The following is a 19,486-nucleotide window of genomic DNA, read 5'->3' as shown; positions in this document are numbered from 1 at the left end:
TACATCACTTCAGCAGGAGCAGCCTGTGGCCTTCCAATGGAAATAACCCGATGAATATGGTCTCATATTACCAGTTACTGAAAGACAAACATGTGTGTGTGTTCAACATTAGTGACTGATGATGAGTCAAAATAAAAACAACTGTTCGCTTGCGATGACGACTGATAACATATGAACAATATAAGATAACAGCGGTGATATATAACGAGGATCGTGTCGCTCCGCGCGCAGCTGTGGCTCGTTCACCTGCGCCCAATAGTGTCAAGGTGCGATGACGCGTGTGCGCGCGTGGAGGCGCTGGCGAGTGTCGGTGAGGCGGAGATAAACTCGCACGAGCTGCAGTTCATTAACCGATTAAACGGAGAAACTCGCGGACAGTCACCGGGATATCTGCGCTTCTGTCATGCGGTAACACGAAGAAACGTGAAGCAGGTGAGCGCGCGCACACACACACACACGCGCACACACACACTTGTGTCTGTATGTATATGCTTCAGTCAGTCAGGTTGTTTTTCAGTCCTCGTGCTGCCGGTGTTGTGTCCGGTCCCTGTGAAAACAAACAAACAACACGTCAGTCATGTTTGTGTGTTTGTTATGGTGTTTAGTGTTGTGTTCGGGTCAGCTATTTGTCATGTTTGTGTGCTGTTGGCTGTTTTAACCGCCGCGCGCTTTAAATATCTCACTGGTTGCCATGGCAGAGGGCGTCACGCGCAGGTACCAGCACGCGCTCGTTTGAAGCTTCTCTGTTCTCCGTTAATATTATCAGACTGTATCTTCTTTAAATAAATTAACAGCACAGCTGAGATCAGACTATGTTAGAAAAGACATTAACATCAGATCTGAGATCAGACTGTGTCAGTATATACATTAACATCAGATCTGAGATCAGACTGTGTTAGAAAAGACATTAACATCAGAGCTGAGATCAGACTGTGTCAGTATAAACATTAACATCAGAGCTGAGATCAGACTGTGTCAGTATATACATTAACATCAGAGCTGAGATCAGACTGTGTCAGTATATACATTAACAGCACAGCTGAGATCAGACTATGTTAGAAAAGACATTAACATCAGAGCTGAGATCAGACTGTGTCAGTATATACATTAACATCAGAGCTGAGATCAGACTGTGTCAGTATATACATTAACATCAGAGCTGAGATCAGACTGTGTCAGTATATACATTAACATCAGAGCTGAGATCAGACTGTGTCAGTATATACATTAACATCAGAGCTGAGATCAGACTGTGTCAGTATATACATTAACATCAGAGCTGAGATCAGACTGTGTTAGAAAAGACATTAACATCAGAGCTGAGATCAGACTGTGTCAGTATATACATTAACATCAGAGCTGAGATCAGACTGTGTCAGTATATACATTAACATCAGAGCTGAGATCAGACTGTGTCAGTATATACATTAACATCAGAGCTGAGATCAGACTGTGTTAGAAAAGACATTAACATCAGCGCTGAGATCAGACTGTCTCAGTATATACATTAACATCAGAGCTGAGATCAGACTGTGTCAGTATATACATTAACATCAGAGCTGAGATCAGACTGTGTCAGTATATACATTAACATCAGAGCTGAGATCAGACTGTGTCAGTATATACATTAACATCAGAGCTGAGATCAGACTGTGTCAGTATATACATTAACATCAGAGCTGAGATCAGACTGTGTCAGTATATACATTAACATCAGAGCTGAGATCAGACTGTGTCAGTATATACATTAACATCAGATCTGAGATCAGACTATGTCAGTATATACATTAACATCAGAGCTGAGATCAGACTATGTTAGAAAAGACATTAACATCAGAGCTGAGATCAGACTGTGTCAGTATATACATTAACATCAGAGCTGAGATCAGACTATGATAGAAAAGACATTAACATCAGAGCTGAGATCAGACTGTGTCAATATATACATTAACATCATAGCTGAGATCAGACTATGTCAGTATATACATTAACATCAGAGCTGAGATCAGACTGTGTCAGTATATACATTAACATCAGAGCTGAGATCAGACTGTGTCAGTATATACATTAACATCAGAGCTGAGATCAGACTGTGTCAGTATATACATTAACATCAGAGCTGAGATCAGACTGTGTCAGTATATACATTAACATCAGAGCTGAGATCAGACTGTGTCAGTATATACATTAACATCAGAGCTGAGATCAGACTGTGTCAGTATATACATTAACATCAGAGCTGAGATCAGACTATGATAGAAAAGACATTAACATCAGAGCTGAGATCAGACTGTGTCAATATATACATTAACATCATAGCTGAGATCAGACTATGTCAGTATATACATTAACATCAGAGCTGAGATCAGACTGTGTCAGTATATACATTAACATCAGAGCTGAGATCAGACTGTGTCAGTATATACATTAACATCAGAGCTGAGATCAGACTGTGTCAGTATATACATTAACATCAGAGCTGAGATCAGACTGTGTCAGTATATACATTAACATCAGAGCTGAGATCAGACTATTTCAGTATATACATTAACATCAGAGCTGAGATCAGACTGTGTCAGTATAAACATTAACATCAGAGCTGAGATCAGACTGTGTCAGTATATACATTAACATCAGAGCTGAGATCAGACTGTGTCAGTATATGCATTAACATCAGAGCTGAGATCAGACTGTGTCGGCATATACATTAACATCAGAGGTGAGATCAGACTGTGTCGGTATATACATTAACATCAGAGCTGAGATCAGACTGTGTCGGCATATACATTAACATCAGAGGTGAGATCAGACTGTGTCGGTATATACATTAACATCAGAGCTGAGATCAGACTGTGTCGGCATATACATTAACATCAGAGGTGAGATCAGACTGTGTCGGTATATACATTAACATCAGAGCTGAGATCAGACTATGATAGAAAAGACATTAACATCAGAGCTGAGATCAGACCGTGTCATTACATACATCAAGTGTCTGATCTCTGACTCATGTTGAATGCTGGGTATCATGGCTGTGTTCTGTGTAATGTTAGGTGAGTAAATGGTTAACAGCTTTGATAGAGACGTCTCAAGTGTGTGTTTTCAGTAATGAGTGTTATGAACTGAACAGGTCCCAGTGCTGTCAGGTTAAATGTGGAGCTGTGTGTTACATAATCACTTCATTTTCCATCCCTTTCATTTACGTCTTTTATTGATTTAATTTCATCTGTCAGGAGTTTAATGCTTTCATACACAGATTTATAGCACAAATCATCTTTCTGTGTCTGATCTCGGGTCAGTAGCGTCTGAGTACAGAGGTTAAAAACACAAGGCCACATCTGCGTCTGAGAGTTTCTCATGTGGGAGCCGAGAATTCATGTGAAGTCTTTGTTTTGGCTCCAGGCCCAAAGCTGTTCTCCTGCAGGATTTCTGCGTGTTCTCAGTGGTGGTTGTGTTGTTCTGCTGTGAACACATGTGTTTGTTGTGTTCTGATGATGCACACTGGATCTGTCCGTGTAAAGCCAGAGAATATCAATTGTCACAGGAATTGTTCAGGAGTCACTGGATCGTTTGACACGTTCATGTGTGCCGCTAAGAACTCTGGGTAATCTCTTGAGAGTGGCAGGGTTGTCTCTTGGGGATATCTTCTGTGTTTTGAAGGAAACTGTGTCATATAATTAGTTGGATTTCCTTATCACACTGAAGAAAATTGAATATCTTGATATCATTCACAGAGAGCACGTCTGCTCACATGTTCTTTCATTCAGCGTGTTTCCTTCGTCTTATCTACAAAGTCATAATGTCCTTTATTGTCCTCTATTCATAGCACAGCTGCTCTTGAGCCCAGAGAGCACAATAACTTCTGCTCCTTTAACTTCCTGTTTGCATCAGCCAATCACAGTGTAGCGTCCACACTGAAGTTGAAGCGTTTCTGTAATGTAGTGTGCTTGATGTTGTGTCTGTACGATCATAAAATCATAGCGAGTGAAAATCTCATGATGGAGATTGTACAGTGAAATGAGAAGTCTGATCTCTATATCAGATGCGTGTGATTATAATGACACTGCAATGAAAACTGAACACAAAAACACTGTCAGTGTCTGATTGTGATTGTTGCCATGGGGTTGATGTGTTATGTTTGTGAGGTCTGACCTCAGGCGGCGGGTGTGGTCAGATCAGGTTCCTGAAAGTCACACAGGTCAAAATGGTTCTCCTTCCACCTGCTCTCATTTCGCTCTCAGCAGACATCTGTGTGTAGTGTGTATGTGACAATTAATCGTAATAATCGACAAAGCCCCAAAGCAGACAATTAACCACCCTAATCATTAATCGTCATAATCGCAATGATTTATTAGACAATTAATCGTCAGCCAAATTTCATAATCGTGACAGCCCTAATCGTGTAATCACAATTGCAAATGTTTCTCAATATTATGGGGGTCACATCTTCAGGGCAAACACAAATAAAGTAATAGATTTGACCTATGGCAAGGTCCATCTGGTGCAATTGTTTTATTTGATAAAAGGGTTTTTTAGGTCATTTGACCCACCTCATAACTCACTCCTCTAAACAACATATATGATTAAAGGATAAAGAAAAGAGGATGCTTATGGCATGTTTACAAGTCATCATTTGTCATTTTAATTATTGCAACAAATATTGTACCGTGGACTTTATACCAAAGTATTATCGTACAGTGAGATTTTGATATTGTTACAGCTCTAATATTTGGCCACAATTACAGAAACTCATTTAGGAGGATGTTCTTTGTTAAAGTCTTGTCATTTACATAACTTTTTTTATCGTGTGTGTATACGTACGTGTGTGTGTTAGGCCTTTCATTAAAAAGAGCTTTAGCTGCAGCTGGTGTGGTCAGGGCAAGGTGTGTTGTGTTTGCTCTGTTGAAGTCTGTTCTGCTCATGTTCACACGCTGACGGCTAAAATACTCTGTAGAAGATGTTTTAATGTATAGTTATAAGAACTGTTGGACCAATAAGATTTCACAGTGGGCGGGTCTAACCACCGAGTAGAGCTCAATTCACTTCACTTCAATTAAATTAAATTTAAATAGCGTTTTTCACAATGTGCATTGTTCCAAAGCAGCTTTACAGAGGAAAATAAGAAACACAAAAAAGGCAAAACACAGTACTTGGTGTTTAAATAACAAGTTAAGTGATTCTAGTAAATAATATCTCATCTTAGCAGTCTCTGTGGTTTATTTGTCATATTTTGCATGAAGTGAATGTTTGTCTGTAAAGATGCGTTTTTAATCTAGATTTAAATTGGGCGAGTGTGTCTGATCCTGGAATAATATCAGGAAGGTTATTCCAGAGTTAAGGTGCTACGTATGAGAAAGCTCGACCCCCTTTGGTGGATTTAGTTATTCTAGGTGTTATCAAAAGAGTTTTGAGATCTTAGAGAGCGTGATGGGTTGTAGTGTGGTAGAAGCTCTGTTAGGTAGGTAGGGGCTAAACCCTTTAAGGCGATTTAAAGAACTTTAGAGTCAATACGATACTTAATGTGTAGCCAGTGAAGGGTTGATAACATTGAGGTTATGTGATGGTATTTTCTGGACCTGGTAAGAACTCTGGCAGCTGTGTTCTGAACTAACTGTAGTTTGTTTATTGATGATGAAGGACAAACACTAAGTAGTGCATTACAGTAGTCAAGTCTTGAGGTCATAAATGCATAAATAAGCTTCTATGGGTCAGCAAAACATAGAATATTTCATTTGTTGGGGTAACAGTACATTCTTCAACTTGCAGTTTATAATCCGAAATATTAGTTTTGCGTGTCTTTGGTCTGATAAGTAATATTTCTGTTTTATTAGAATTTAAAAGAAGGACTTTACATCCAATGTTTTATATCATCGATGCACTTTGCCAATATGGACAGCTGGGAGGAATCATCTGGTCTTGATGAGATATATAGCTGAGTATCATCTGCATAGCAATGGAAGCTAATTCCAAGTTTTTTAATAATGTTTCCAATGAGCAGCATGTATATGGAGAATAGTAAGGGTCCTAGAACCGATCCCTGAGGTAATCCATAATTTACTTGCGTAACTACTCTTGTTTTATAGGTGAAATACACTGAAGCCTTTCTTTTGGGCAACGGTTGGTACTAGTTCATAGGACAGACTTGGAGGTTGGGTTGCTACTATTTTGATACATATGTTTACGATTTTCTCTGTAAAAAATGTCATGAATTAATTGCTACCAAGGTGTGGCAGAATAACCAGGTAAGGTGATGTCTGTTTATTTGTTAATTTAGCAACTGTTCTAAATAAAAACTTGGATTGTTTTTGTTGGTTTCTATCAGGTTACGGAGGTGCTCAGCCTTTGCTGCTTTTACTGCCTTTTTATAACAGTTTGCACTCTCTTTCCACACCATTTTAAAGACCGCTAATTAAGTTTGTTTCCATTTGCGCTCCAGTTTACGTTGTTCAAGTCTAGTGTGTGATTAAATCAATGAGTAGGTCCTCTAAAGTGTTGATGTGAAGTCCGCAAACTCTACACAGTAGCCAATGTAAAATAAATGTTTTTTTTACCTAAACTCAGATTAAAGGAATGATTCACAGGCAAAAGAATGAAAAGTTTGACATCATGTACTCGCCCTCACGCCGCTTCAGACCTGTATGACGTTTTCTGCTGTAGAATACAAAGAGAGAGAGAATTGAATGAATATCAGCTGTGGTGGATTCAGTTCAATAGCAGAACAATGTGAATGACTTTAACACTTTATAAAGAAGCTGTTACCATAAAAAAACAATCCGTCTGTTAATTAAGGGATTTCTCAGGTCAAACGTGGTGTCTGTCGTGCCAGCTCGTGATGTGAAAGTGAACAGCCCCAAATAAAGATATTTGTACACCTGTACATTATTTTGACATTTGCAAATAAACATCAACACAAGCTCATCTGAATGTTTGTGATGACAACATCATAATAATCAGAAACGTGTCACTGGATTTCTGAAAAACCTTTACCTCTACCCACAATCCTCTCTTTTATAGTGACTAAAGTATTCCTGAACTGTCCGGAAAGCTTGCTGGTTAGATATCATGGTAACGTCTCATGTGATCGGGGTCACACACTGTCAGCTGTAGTTTTCAGAGGAAAAGACTTCAGAAAATAAGAAACATTTACTTTCTACTTAGTTGGGTAGTAAATCTATCAAGTGTGTTCTTTCAGGTCTTTGTTTTGATAATAATTGACCATATAGATGGATGGTGGGTGTGGTGTGTTTAGAAGATGAGAGGTATTTCAGTCATCCAGAACTACTTCGCTACAATGAACAATTGTACAGTAAATACATACAGACATACTGTAGGTTTGTTATGTTCATGATCCTGCAGACATGTCACAGATTCATGAACACATGATTGTGATGTTAAGGTCAAAGGTTATCTTTAGTTCATGTGATAAGATACTGTTTGTTTGTGTTTCTGAGTTAGTTCATCATTCTGCTTATCAATCAGCACTGAATATACAACAAAAGATAGATTCATGATGTCATTTCCTTTTGTGTGGATCAGGATGGAGAGGAAACAGGAAGTAGATTAGCGGGATGTTTCAGCTCAGGGTTTGACTGGTGGGTGTCTAAACTACACCATCTGCTGGCGTCTTCTTCCATTCAACCTGCTCACAGGTCATGACAACAGATTATTGTTCTTATAAAGAGTTTGATTCCAAAAAGGGAGAAGAAAAATCTTTGATATTAATTGTAATGCACAATAAAAACATGATTTTTGAACAATTTTGACAACCGAGTTATCTAATAGACGTGTGGTCTCGTGAGCAGATTGTATTTGAACTCTGAACAGAAGAAAGTTTCCACTGAGCAGACAACATGAGCCTTTAAAGCACTTGCTGTCTAGGGTGTTAAAGGGTTTTTAGAGGTCATTCACCTTTCACCTCACACTTTTAAGAGAGAGAGAATAAAGCTCTTAATATATCTGTTTAATAGGATCATCAGCAGGACACCGAGCATTCTGTGTGGCTGAAGACACACAACACTACAAACATTAAATCTCTGTTATATAATGTTAAGAATTAAACATAAGAGATTTAATGAATATAATGTTAAAGAGTTGTAACTCTGTTAATGTTTGTAGTGTTGTGTGTAATATTATATACTTGTGTTTAGAATGATACAACTATACACCTGTGACACATTTACTGTTAGTCAATATGATGAGACATTAGTTTAACTAAACACTGGTTTAATATTAACCTGCTGGAAACTTTCTAGAAATAACACACACACACACACACACACACACAGTTACTCATTCACATTCTTTCTAGATCATTCAGTTCGAGTCTTTGTCATGATGGAAAGTTTTCTGCCATCCCAGCATTCTTTGCGTTGGATAATCACAGACCTGTGTGAGTTTGTAAATCTGTGTGTGTGTGTGTAAATCCTCTTAAAGATTCCACACACACAGAGAGAGAGAGAGAGAGATTCTGACATGTGCTTCACATTCATACTGCTGCTGTAACAACAGGTATTACAACTACATCTGTGTGTGTGTGTGTGTAGTTCTGTTCAGGATTCAGACAGGTATCAGGTGAATGGTGACTATCAGTGTGTAGTTGTGTATTTTGGGTAGATAATGTGGTTCTTACAATAGCAGGAGTTCAGATGTAAGTGTATCAGAGTTTATTTCGTGAACTACACAACGCAGTTGTTTGTTTTATGTGATTTTTCTTTTCTGTTATGAATGTGATCAGACACAAACACGCACATAGATTTGATGATTGTGCGATTGATGTCATACCAATGATATCTGAATAGCTCTGATGTGTGTGTGTGTGTGTGTGTGTGTGTGTGTGTGTGTAGTAAGATGTGATCATGTCATGTCAGGTGAGCAGGTTACTGACCCTCATGATAAGGATGGTGATGACTGTTTGATTGACAGCTCATTGTTTCCCATGATTCCCGGCCGTGGTGTATAATTAGCCGTGATTGAGTTAATTCCCTTTAATGTCACACACATTTAGAGGCACAGAGGGATGGTTACCGTGGAGACCTTGACTATTATTGGATGTTCTGCTCCTCATTTCTCCTCACATGGCTGACCTCAGATGAGAGTGTGTTCACATGTATGAGTGTGTTTGTGTCATGTGTGTTTTTGTTGTGTTACAGCTGTGTGTACATCTACACTCCAGACATGAACGACAGCCTGTCACAGTTGAAGTAAGACATTCTGACAACACAATGCACATTTCTGTTTATTGAATGTCAAACACGTGTGTGTGTGTGTGTGTGTGTGTGTGTGTGTGTGTGTGCACGCGCGCATGTTCATGATCCGGCTGCAATTCAACCTTCAGTCCAACACATTCATTATTCATTTGTCTCACAATTAGTGTGACTTAACACAATATAACAGATCAAGTGTCCACCTCGCGCGCACACACACACACACACTGAGAGCTCTTCACAGTGATTCTGAATATACTGACAGTGCTTGAGAAAGTGTGTATTAACAGTCTGCGTGTTGTGTGTTAGTGGACACAGGTCAGTGTCACCAGATGTTCCTGTCAAGAGATCGGGTGCTAAAGCTCTGTATGGTGAGTGTTTCACTCAGGTCCTCTCTCACAGCACTGCTCTGATGTGTGTTATCTTTACACTGCACATTCTCTTCGTCAAACACAATGCTGTTATCACACTCACACCTCGACCAGAACCTCTATACACCATGACAACACACACACAAACACATCTGTACTACAACACAGTGTTGTCATATATAAACACACAACAAACAGTGTGAAACAAAAACTAAAATTCTGCCCTCTTGTTTCAAACCTGTAAATATTAGATTCACTTTATTGTCCATTCTGTTTGTCACAGTTTAAAAGTGTCTTTGACACTGGTGGCATAGCTTCCGTACATAGACATCAACTGTACACATGACTCCTCAAACACAAAATTAGGTCAAATTAGACAACTCAATTACATTTCCAGGAAAACAAATACATCTATCTATAAAATGCGTCAGGAAATTATACGGTTTAAAAAAATGACTGCCATTGGAACAAATGATTTTTTTATATACATTTCTTTCTGTTAAACACAAAGAAAGATATTTGTAAGAATGTTATCAACTTTCAGTTCTGGGTCATCATTGCCCACCATAGGAGGTTGAACACACAATGAAATATTTTGGGTCTGTTTCTCGGGACCTTTGACTGCTATTTAATTTCTCCTCCTGTGGTTGTGGATGATGATGTTCCAGAACTGAAAATTGCTAACATTCTTACAAATATCTTTCTCTGTGTTTAACAGAACATAGTGATTTATGCAGTTATGAAATGAGTAAATGATTTTTCATATTTAGCCCCTTTAACACTTAATTGTGTCACACGGATGAGAGTGATTTATTTAACGAGTATAATTAGATAATACATTTCAGATTCATTCTGTCCAATTTGGGATAAATGTGAGACAGGTGTGTGTGTCAGTGTACATCATGATTGTTGCTCTCTTCCACACGTCACCCTCAGGAACAGATGGAGTATATTTCCTGCACACATCTGCCAAACACAAAAAGAAAGGTAGAACCTGGTGGACACACAAGTGTGTATGTTTGCTGTGTATTTCTTCCTAACACATTCCTTCTGTTCTGTATTAAACACAATGAAATGTTCTGCAGATTTGGTCTGGATGCCTGCGTGATGATGTGTGTGTGTGTGTGTTGTGTTACATCTGATGGCTGTTGATGTGATGTTTCCTCAGAGCAAAGGAAAAACTACACCAAAACCAGTATAAACGGTCTCACGGAAACATCAAGCTACCATGTAGAGGTGAGACAAGCTGCTTCTGAGAGCGACGTGTTTGAGACGATCTTGTAATTCTCGTCCGTCTCTCATTCAGCATCTCACCACGTTTGTGATGGATCGTAAAGAGGCCATGTTGACCATCGAGGACGGGATCAGAAAACTGCGTTTGTTAGACGCTAAAGGGAAGGTGTGGACTCAAGACATGATCCTACAGGTGGACGAGAAATCTGTCAGTCTCATGGATTCAGACACCAAGGTAAAACAGAATCAAATCAGACAATTTCTTCAGTGTGAATGTGTGCAGGTCCTTCTGCTTATTTGTGGTTTTGCTTCGTTTCAGAACGAGCTGGAGAACTTTCCTCTCAGTACAGTTCAACACTGTCAGGCCGTCATGAAGTCTTGTAACTATGACTCCATCCTGGCGCTGGTGTGTAAAGAATCCGGTCAGGGCAAACCGGACATGCACCTCTTCCAGTGTGATGACATCAAGGTGCTTCAGACGTCTCACAACACAGCGCTTGCTGTCATTACATCATTCGTTACAGTACGAGTTTGATCATGTGTTTTCCCTCCATTAGGCCAATTTAATACTCGCAGACATCGAGAGCGCCGTCAGTGATCAAAAAAACGGAAAAGTGAAGAAAAGACCCGAGGCTCTCAGGTAACACCGTCGCTGAGCCGCTGTGTACGTGACGATGCTATTGCCATGGTAACGAAGCATCCTCATCTCTGTTTGTGTCAGAATGATCCTGAAGAGCGACGGCACTATCCCTCCGCCCCCGGGAGGCCCCGCCCCCGAGCCTCCAGCGGCTGCCACTCAACCGGACAGCAAGAGTCGAGTGGCCAACTGGTCTGCCTGGACCAATGATCAGCAAACCTGTGAGTGATGTCATAGCCCCTTCAGTCTGACACTGTGATGAACTCCAGCACTGATCTCTCTTTGTGTCTGTGTGTGTGTCTTCAGATGATAAACAGAACGTTTACACCGAGATGGACAGACCTCCAGAGATGAGCCCAGCGCGAATCGACAGAGATGTGGTGTGTGTTCACACAATTACATGCATTCTGTGTTTACTTCCTGTCTGTCAGCCAATGATACAAGCCTGTTATTGTTCACTACAGATACATATCACCAGCAAAAGCAAAGTGAATATACTTGCTTCACGCGTTACTCGAGAAATTGTGGTGCTTTATTATGGTCTGTGTGTGTGTAGATAGTAAAATACTTGTGTTTGTTTGACAGCAAATCCTCAATCATATTCTGGACGACATCGAACACTTTGTCAATAAACTGCAAAAAGCTGCAGAGGCCTTCAATGAACTCAGCAAACGCAAGAAATCCAAGAAGAGTAAAAAGAAAACACCTGGAGGTCAGACCACATGATACCAACTCTCTGTGTGTGTGTGTGTGTGTGTACTGATGATGTCACTGATGTGTGTGTTTTGTACAGAGGGAGTGTTGACTCTGAGATCCAAACCTCCATCGCAGGATGAGTTTGTCGACTGTTTGCAGAAGTTCAAACACGCCTTTAATCTGCTGGTGAGCAAACGTTCAGCTTCTCGTGACACATCTCATTGTGTTTGTGTGTTTGTGTAATGCCGTGTGTCTGGAGAAGATCTTTGAAAATAAGATGATCTTGTTTGTTTGTTGCAGGGGAAGTTAAAGCAGCTCATTCAGAATCCCAGCGCTGTGGATCTGCTTCACTTTCTCTTCAGTCCTCTCAGACTGGTACACGTGACGATGATGGAACTCTGTGTTTTGAAATGTGATTTGTCACTGGTTTGATCTTGTTGTTTGTTTGTGTCAGGTGATTCAGACGTCCGGAGGTGTTGATCTGGCTAAAAGTGTGATTGTACCTCTGCTCACCAAAGACGCCATAGACTTTCTACACTCCTCAGGTTCAGAGGATGAGAGACACCTGTGGGTCACGCTGGGAGACGGATGGACCAAGTGCAGGTGCTGGAGAGATGAGATGATCAGACGTGAAGCGAGAGAGAGAAAAACTCTGAACAGTCTGTCTGCCTTTGTGTGTGTGTCAGGTTAGAGTGGCCCAAGGACTATCCCTTCCCTCCTCACACACTGCGTTTCAGAGACGGCTGGGAGCCGCCCGTGTTGGTGTCTCGTGAACAGGAAGTGGCTCAGCTGGCTGAGGCGTTGATTCAGACGGAGGTTCAGAGACCAGCCGCCCTCACTGTGAGATGAACCTCTTCACACACAAACACAATCACTCATGACATTCAAAACTGATCTTGTGTTGTGTTGTGACAGCAGTCAACATTTCCGGATTTCTCCAGCGCAGACGGGTATGACATCAGAAACACTTCATACAAGCGTTTGCAACTGATGGAGCCAGACAGAGCCGTGGAGGCTTTTAAACAGGCGGTCAGCCGTCAAGTGGATAGGTACACCCGATCGGGTGCAGACGAGCTCAGGGCTCTGGAGAACCGTCTCATCTTCTGGTTTGATTCTCATGTTCTGATCTGTGGGGTTCTGGGTATTCTCTCTTGATTCTCTGTTCAATCTGCTCTAGATGATCAGTCCTTCAGCTTCTTCAGGGATCTGTTTCTCTGGTGATGTTTGAGACGGTCCTCCACAGCTGCAGCGCTCAATAACAGCATCCATCTGACCACATACATCATCACTAGATTTATAGCGTCAAGAAAACATTGTGTTTGTGTGTGTTTGAGCAGTAAAAGTGTGTGTTGAAGGCTCTAGTGATTCATTGACATCATTTATTTCACATGTAATGTTTGAATAAAATCGATTGACAGTCCTGACCGTTATTTTGTGTTCTCTTCAGGAACTTGGATGTTCATGGCCGAACGCAGATGAGAAACTTTGCCAAATCCAAATATGACTTTGTGGCCAGAAACAGCACAGAACTGTCTGTGATGAAAGATGAAATGCTGGAGGTCATGTGATTAATTGACTGTCATGTGCTGGATGTAAATGTGATATCATGTGATTGATTGACAGTGATGTGATTGGTTGTCAGGTGCTGGATGACCGGAAGCAGTGGTGGAAGGTAAAGAACACTGCGGGCGCTACAGGATACGTGCCAAACAACATTCTGGAGATGAGCAGAGCGGTGGATACGACGGGCCGAGGCGGCGAGCCCATCTACAGTCACACCATACAGGTGATCTGACCTCTCCATCACTCATGTCACCTGTTCTTCATCTCATCTGTGTTTGTCACATCATTTATTCTGTTTGTTCATCTTAAAGCTAATGATGCCAAAGAAGGAATTTGAGTTGTTTAAGGTAAACGTGTGTGTGTGTGTGTGGACACCCCTACTGAAGATGGACAAATCACATGTATGGACACTTGTTTGTGTGTTTAGTTTTGTTTCCAGTGATAATCTCCCAGCTTGTGTTTGTTAACTAGTCAATTTATTGCGTGTGTGTGTGTGTGTGTGTGTGTATGTGTACATTGAGATTTTTCATTGTAAATTTCATTTCATTCTTGATTTCTCTCTCAAGCAATTACTGGGCGAGTTAAACGAGGTAAATTGATTGATGTGAATGACAGTGTGCTGTCTCAGATATTTATAGAATACAGTTCATTTCACTGGTTTAGTGTTGATCATGTATGTTTGATGTGTGTGAATTAGGGCTTCGCAATATATAGATATCATAGAAATATCACAAATGTGCACATCGCAATATTTAGCAATAACTGAATTATTAAATTAGTTACATATAGACCTCTTTGGATAATGTAAACCACGCTGGTCCAAAAGAACGTCCTGTTCCAGTTTTGTAACACTACAATGGTGTGACTTACAATACATTTCTTACGTTTACATCTTGAGAAGTGGTCTATATTCTATACGTTTTAGGTTGATGCAGATATCAGAGAGACTGTGTCTGATGTGTAGAAGATGATCAATAATCTGAAAGAATGCCAAATATGTATGTTGGTTATATAATATTCAGTTTTTAATCTATATTTACAAACTTCACACATCGCATTATTTAGCAAATTATTGTACATCACATTTTTCTTGAAATAATTATAAAACCAATGGGCTGCACAATATTCAATATATTTTAAAACAATTTAAATCGATTTTAGAAAAATAATTGTCACACAGCCGATATTATAGCGGATTATATATGGCAAAGCCCTAGTGTGAATGATGATGATGATGATGAAGGTCTGGAGCGGTAGTGTCTTGATGAAATCCAGCAGTCATGTGATGTTATGTTGTTGTGATCTTCAACAGAAACAGAGATCAGACTATGTGCCCAAACCAGCGGTCACACCCGTCCCCCCGACCCCACCCCCTCCTCCTGCCCTGGGACAGATCCCCCCTCTGCCTCCAACATCTGCCCCAGCGGCTGCTGAACGACAGGACCCTTCACCTGCTGACATCATTGATCAGAACAGCAGCGGTGAGAGCGACTGCGTCACCATGAGAGACAATCAGAGAGAGAGACCACCACCTGCTAACCGTACGCGCACACACACACACACACACACATATATGAATACTGTCTGTCTGTCTCTGACTGTCTGTCTGCGTGTGTTTCTCTCTCTCTCAGGCCGTAAGTCAAACATGGAGGAGGTTCAGGACGAGCTGATGCACAGACTGACGTTGGGTCGTAGCGCTCAGAAGAAGTTTCAGACTCCCGCTCGCTCCACCAGCGGTCCGCCTGTAAACATCTCCTATGACTCTTTGCCTGAGGAGGTGACGGCCTGGCTTCAGCTCAAGGGCTTCAGCGCTGTGTGAGTCCAACCACCATCAACACGACGACATCATCATCACCATCATCATCATGACTGCTGTGAGTGACAGCGTCTGTGTGTTTGTTTTCTTCAGGACCATCAACAGTCTGGGTGTTCTGACCGGAGCTCAACTCTTCTCTCTGAACAAAGAGGAGCTGAGGACGGTGTGTCCTGATGACGGCGCTCGAGTTTACAGTCAGATCACCGTTCAGAAAGCTGCTCTTGAGGTCAGTTCTTCATTGTTCTTGTAAACCCTCGTGTCACATGGGTTCACGTCACTCTGATGTCTGGTGGCAAGTGCCTCTGCTGTTGTCTGGTGTTTGTTTGATATCTGCAGGTTTACTTCTGACGCTCTTCACCATCTGAACGTTAAATCAGCATCTCTTTAAAGGTATTTTAGTTCGGTGTAGTGAAGCGTCTGCTTTCTGTTGGTCGGGTCTTTGACAGTTGAAGTTAATTTTCTTTATTTATTTTTTGTGACATTTAATCTGACACCCGGAGATTTGTCTGAACTAAGTACACGTTAAGAATAGATGCTATCCCAGAACGCCCCTCACAAACCTCAGAATCCCCCAACATCCCCATACAAAGCAGAGAGCATCTTCTAGTTGGAGTAAAATCTTAACACTGCGCATCAAACGCACACAGCACCTCTATAACCATTTCAAATACCAGCTCAAAATCCTTTAACTGTATGATAGCTTTGAACAAATCTGAGTCTAAACCACACGAGTATCTATGAAAACTGTCTAGTGTGACTGCAGAAAGCCCCAGAACTCTGTTACTGTTGTCATCAGTGTTGTGTGGTGATGCCGCTGTTCAGATGACCAGCAGAATAAAAACCTTTTTCTCTTTAGATTTTCATTCATTCTGCTCTCTCTCTCTTTCTCTATCTCTATCACGCAGCGGTTATTTTGAGGTATTGTTCTTTTCATCTTTAATTTCAGTCTTCACTGGTCATTACTTTTAAATGTTGTTTTGTGTAATGAATTTATCCTCACAATGTCTCTTTGCTTTGCAAACATCAAGGCTCCGTCACCAGATGGCGCCACTGATCCATAAAGCTAAACATGATTAGTTCAAATGATTGGTCTGAAGGATTTGACTGATGTTCTGAAGAAAGATCTTTGTGTTATAAGTGTCATTTTGGTTTAGTTATCATCTACTGCTTAACTGTACCGTCTATAATTCACACCCCATCACAGATGACAAACATGAACGCAGATGTGACTCATCTTAACATATAAGCTCATCGCTTTCAGTTCAGCTGTATTTGTGAGGAAACAAGCTTGAACGGGTTAGGAGTATTGTAATGAGAACACTAGTGATGCTCTCTGACCCTCATCACATCTCTCTCTCTCTGTCTCTCTGTAGAGGAGCTCGGGGTCGGAGCTGCAGGAGGTCATGAGGAGACGTCAGGAGAAGCTGGCAGTGTTCACAGCAGCGAGTGATTCTGGTGTGGAGTCCTTCGATGAGGGCAGCAACCACTGACTCCGCCCCCCACTCACATCTGTCACCTCTGACCTTTTGCAGGACGCAGTGGAGCGCGCTCAGTTTGCAGCCATAATGCGTAGGCGTCAAGAACTCCTGGACCCGTCTGATTACCGAACCGCCGCTGATGTGGATGAACACGCGTGATACAGGAGACGAAGCAGCAGTAGTAGTTTAGTGCCATGATGTTCTGAATGACCACAGACTCGTCATCTACACATATCTCTGTGTTCACACGTGTGCTGGTTTAGAAAGAGACACATCCAGTCAAGAAGAATGTAACACACCAGTAGTCATCAGAAACCAACAAACATCGTGAATATCACAACAACACAAACTGGTAAATATTGTGTGTTGGATCGCATGCATGTGATTGGCTGGATTTTGGACCAATAGATTATTGCTGCTTTATATTGATAGACAGTAACTTCGGACAGAATATTTATCAACCGCTTTATATCTACGTGGAGATTTATAAGTAAGAAAGTTGATCAAACTGTAGATTTTTTTTTATTTACATGTAGATTGTTTTGTACTTGATTGTAATGCCAAATGACAAGCTTTATACATCTCACTGAAAAGAAGAGCAGAGAGACGGACGGTCAGTTTGAGAAGATTGTGATTCTGTAAATCTTCTCATCTGTTTGTGAGTCGTAGGCTTCACTTTCAAACAAAACGTCAAAGACGTCTTTAATGAGGTTTCATTTTCCACAGATTTTGGGCCAAAATCACGGCAGTTTTTGTCTTCCTGTATCTGCCGAGCTTTTCTCTTCAGCCTGTTAAAGTAACGATGTTGGTCATGTGATTATGGGCGTCTCTTACTGACCAAACCTTCATGAACATTAACAACTGATTTCATTTATTTGTCAGGCGCAGGACTGAAGTTTGGCCAAATACTTCTATGAACTCAATGTTTGAGAACAAACTGTAAATATGAAGTGTGTATGCAGAATAAATGGATACACCTGATGTTTGTGAGTGTTGTGTGAATTTACATCGTCCACATCTCAGATCAGTCTGTCGGCAGATTGGCTGTGGAAATCCAAACCAACATTAATGAAGATCCTCATGTCAGTAAGACCACCTTCAGTCATTTGAGTGTCATTAGATCTGAGATCAGAGCAAATCATGTGTCACGTGTTTATCTAAAAGCTTTTATTCACAGTTGCTTTAGTTCAGTGAGCGGTTGTGAGAGAATCAACCTGAAGTTCATGTGAAGGACTCTGTGGCTCAGTAGGTAGAGCGCTGAGACTCACAGACGGAAGATCGCTGGTTCAAGCTGAGATCAGTGTGATGGAAGAAGATCTGGAGGAGGCTGAGGTGCTGCAGGAGAGGAATCCCAATAACAAAAAGTTTATAAGTCGATCGTTTTCTTTCTCTTTCTGCTGCAGAACCGCTGCTGGTTATTGTCTCCGAGGTCCGGGGGGGGGCAGCCCGGATGTTCCCCCCCCCTCTCTGATCCGTCACCATCACCGCCCTTCAGCCGTCACCATCATCCGTCACCGCCCTTCAGCCGCCACCCGTCTCCATCACCGCCCTTCAGCCGTCACCAGTCTCCATCACCGCTCTTCAGTCTCCATCACCGCCCTTCAGTCGTCTCCATCACGCTTCAGTGTCCAGACCGGGATTTGAACCTGGATCCTCCGCACCAGGAGGACGAGCTCATACCACTGAGCCACTGGCACTTTCACATCTCACTGTGTCGCCTCTTGTCTTCATTATTCACTCACAACCTCAAGAAAGTAAAGCAAACACGAGGCTTGAACCAGGATTCTCCAGACCAGCGGCTGACGCTCTTACCACCGAGCCACCGGAGCTCACACGTGACAGATGAGATTTAGTTTCAGCTTCATCACGTGTCCATAACTTATAAAGTCAATTGAACTTTGACCTTCAGCAGCGCTGATGCTTTTACCCATGAGCCACTGGAGCTTCTGTTTCCTATTTTTGGACGTTTGTCTTTTGCCATAAATACTTTAAAGGGTTTAAATATAATACTTCTATATTCTCATTGTGTCTGCACATGAAGACACAAACATATAAAAGGTTCAGATGATTTCTTCAGGATAAATGTCATAAATGTTATCTCAATATAATATAATAAGTCTCTTATTAAGAGCTGAATTTCAGTTTGATTTATTATATGCACAAAAAACAGAAAGCAGAAGTTATCATCATTCGAGAGACTTTATTCATGATCTGACATTAAATATGTAACGGCCTTGAAACAATCACATCATACATACACAACTTATGTATTAAACTCAACACACAACGAGAGACAGAGAGAGAGAGAGTGTAGAGGTAGAGGTAGAGGTAGAGGTAGAGGTAGAGGTAGAGGTGGAGAGAGAGAGAGAGAGAGAGAGAGAGAGACACAGAGAGAGAGACAGAGAGAGAGAGACAGAGAGAGAGAGACAGAGACAGAGAGAGAGAGCGAGAGAGAGAGAGACAGAGAGACAGAGAGAGAGAGAGAGTGT

The 19,486-nt window shown here is 41.3% G+C and overlaps 1 protein-coding gene across 14 annotated transcripts; it reads left to right on the top strand.

Annotated features, from left to right (window-relative positions):
* The first annotated feature begins 225 nt into the window (after positions 1-225).
* On the top strand, positions 226-17,979 carry eps8a (EGFR pathway substrate 8a, signaling adaptor). 14 transcript variants are annotated; one of them, XM_079454957.1, is made up of 25 exons: positions 8,444-8,508; positions 9,150-9,200; positions 9,513-9,574; positions 10,511-10,561; positions 10,743-10,810; positions 10,881-11,042; positions 11,127-11,276; positions 11,365-11,447; positions 11,529-11,665; positions 11,751-11,824; positions 12,030-12,156; positions 12,238-12,326; positions 12,441-12,515; positions 12,595-12,743; positions 12,827-12,980; positions 13,056-13,189; positions 13,588-13,699; positions 13,783-13,926; positions 14,015-14,050; positions 14,270-14,293; positions 15,016-15,244; positions 15,335-15,518; positions 15,613-15,745; positions 16,893-16,974; positions 17,052-17,977. In XM_079454957.1, the coding sequence occupies exons 2-25, from the start codon at positions 9,175-9,177 to the stop codon at positions 17,090-17,092; spliced, it is 2,526 nt and encodes an 841-aa protein (XP_079311083.1). In that variant the 5' UTR covers positions 8,444-8,508; positions 9,150-9,174; the 3' UTR covers positions 17,093-17,977. The 14 variants fall into 14 exon arrangements, 12 of the variants coding, with proteins under 12 accessions (XP_079311093.1, XP_079311090.1, XP_079311085.1 ...); XR_013786552.1 differs by lacking the exons at positions 8,444-8,508; positions 10,511-10,561 and adding an exon at positions 226-432 and having other exon boundaries at positions 13,059-13,189; positions 15,613-15,922; XR_013786553.1 differs by lacking the exon at positions 10,511-10,561 and having other exon boundaries at positions 8,292-8,508; positions 13,059-13,189; positions 15,613-15,922.
* The last annotated feature ends 1,507 nt before the right edge of the window (positions 17,980-19,486 follow it).

Source organism: Barbatula barbatula (assembly GCF_947034865.1).
Source record: "Barbatula barbatula genome assembly, chromosome: 4".
Taxonomy (NCBI): domain Eukaryota; kingdom Metazoa; phylum Chordata; class Actinopteri; order Cypriniformes; family Nemacheilidae; genus Barbatula; species Barbatula barbatula.
This window is presented reverse-complemented; position numbering and strand designations above follow the sequence as displayed.

What these genes read in the sequence shown, in the direction of transcription:
- eps8a (XM_079454957.1), top strand. Translation starts at nt 9,175, where the DNA reads ATGAACGACAGCCTGTCACAGTTGAA. An exon ending in TCATGGATTCAGACACCAAG is followed by an intron (nt 11,043 to 11,126) that starts GTAAAACAGAAT and finishes GCTTCGTTTCAG; the next exon opens with AACGAGCTGGAGAACTTTCC. An exon ending in TGAAAGATGAAATGCTGGAG is followed by an intron (nt 13,700 to 13,782) that starts GTCATGTGATTA and finishes ATTGGTTGTCAG; the next exon opens with GTGCTGGATGACCGGAAGCA.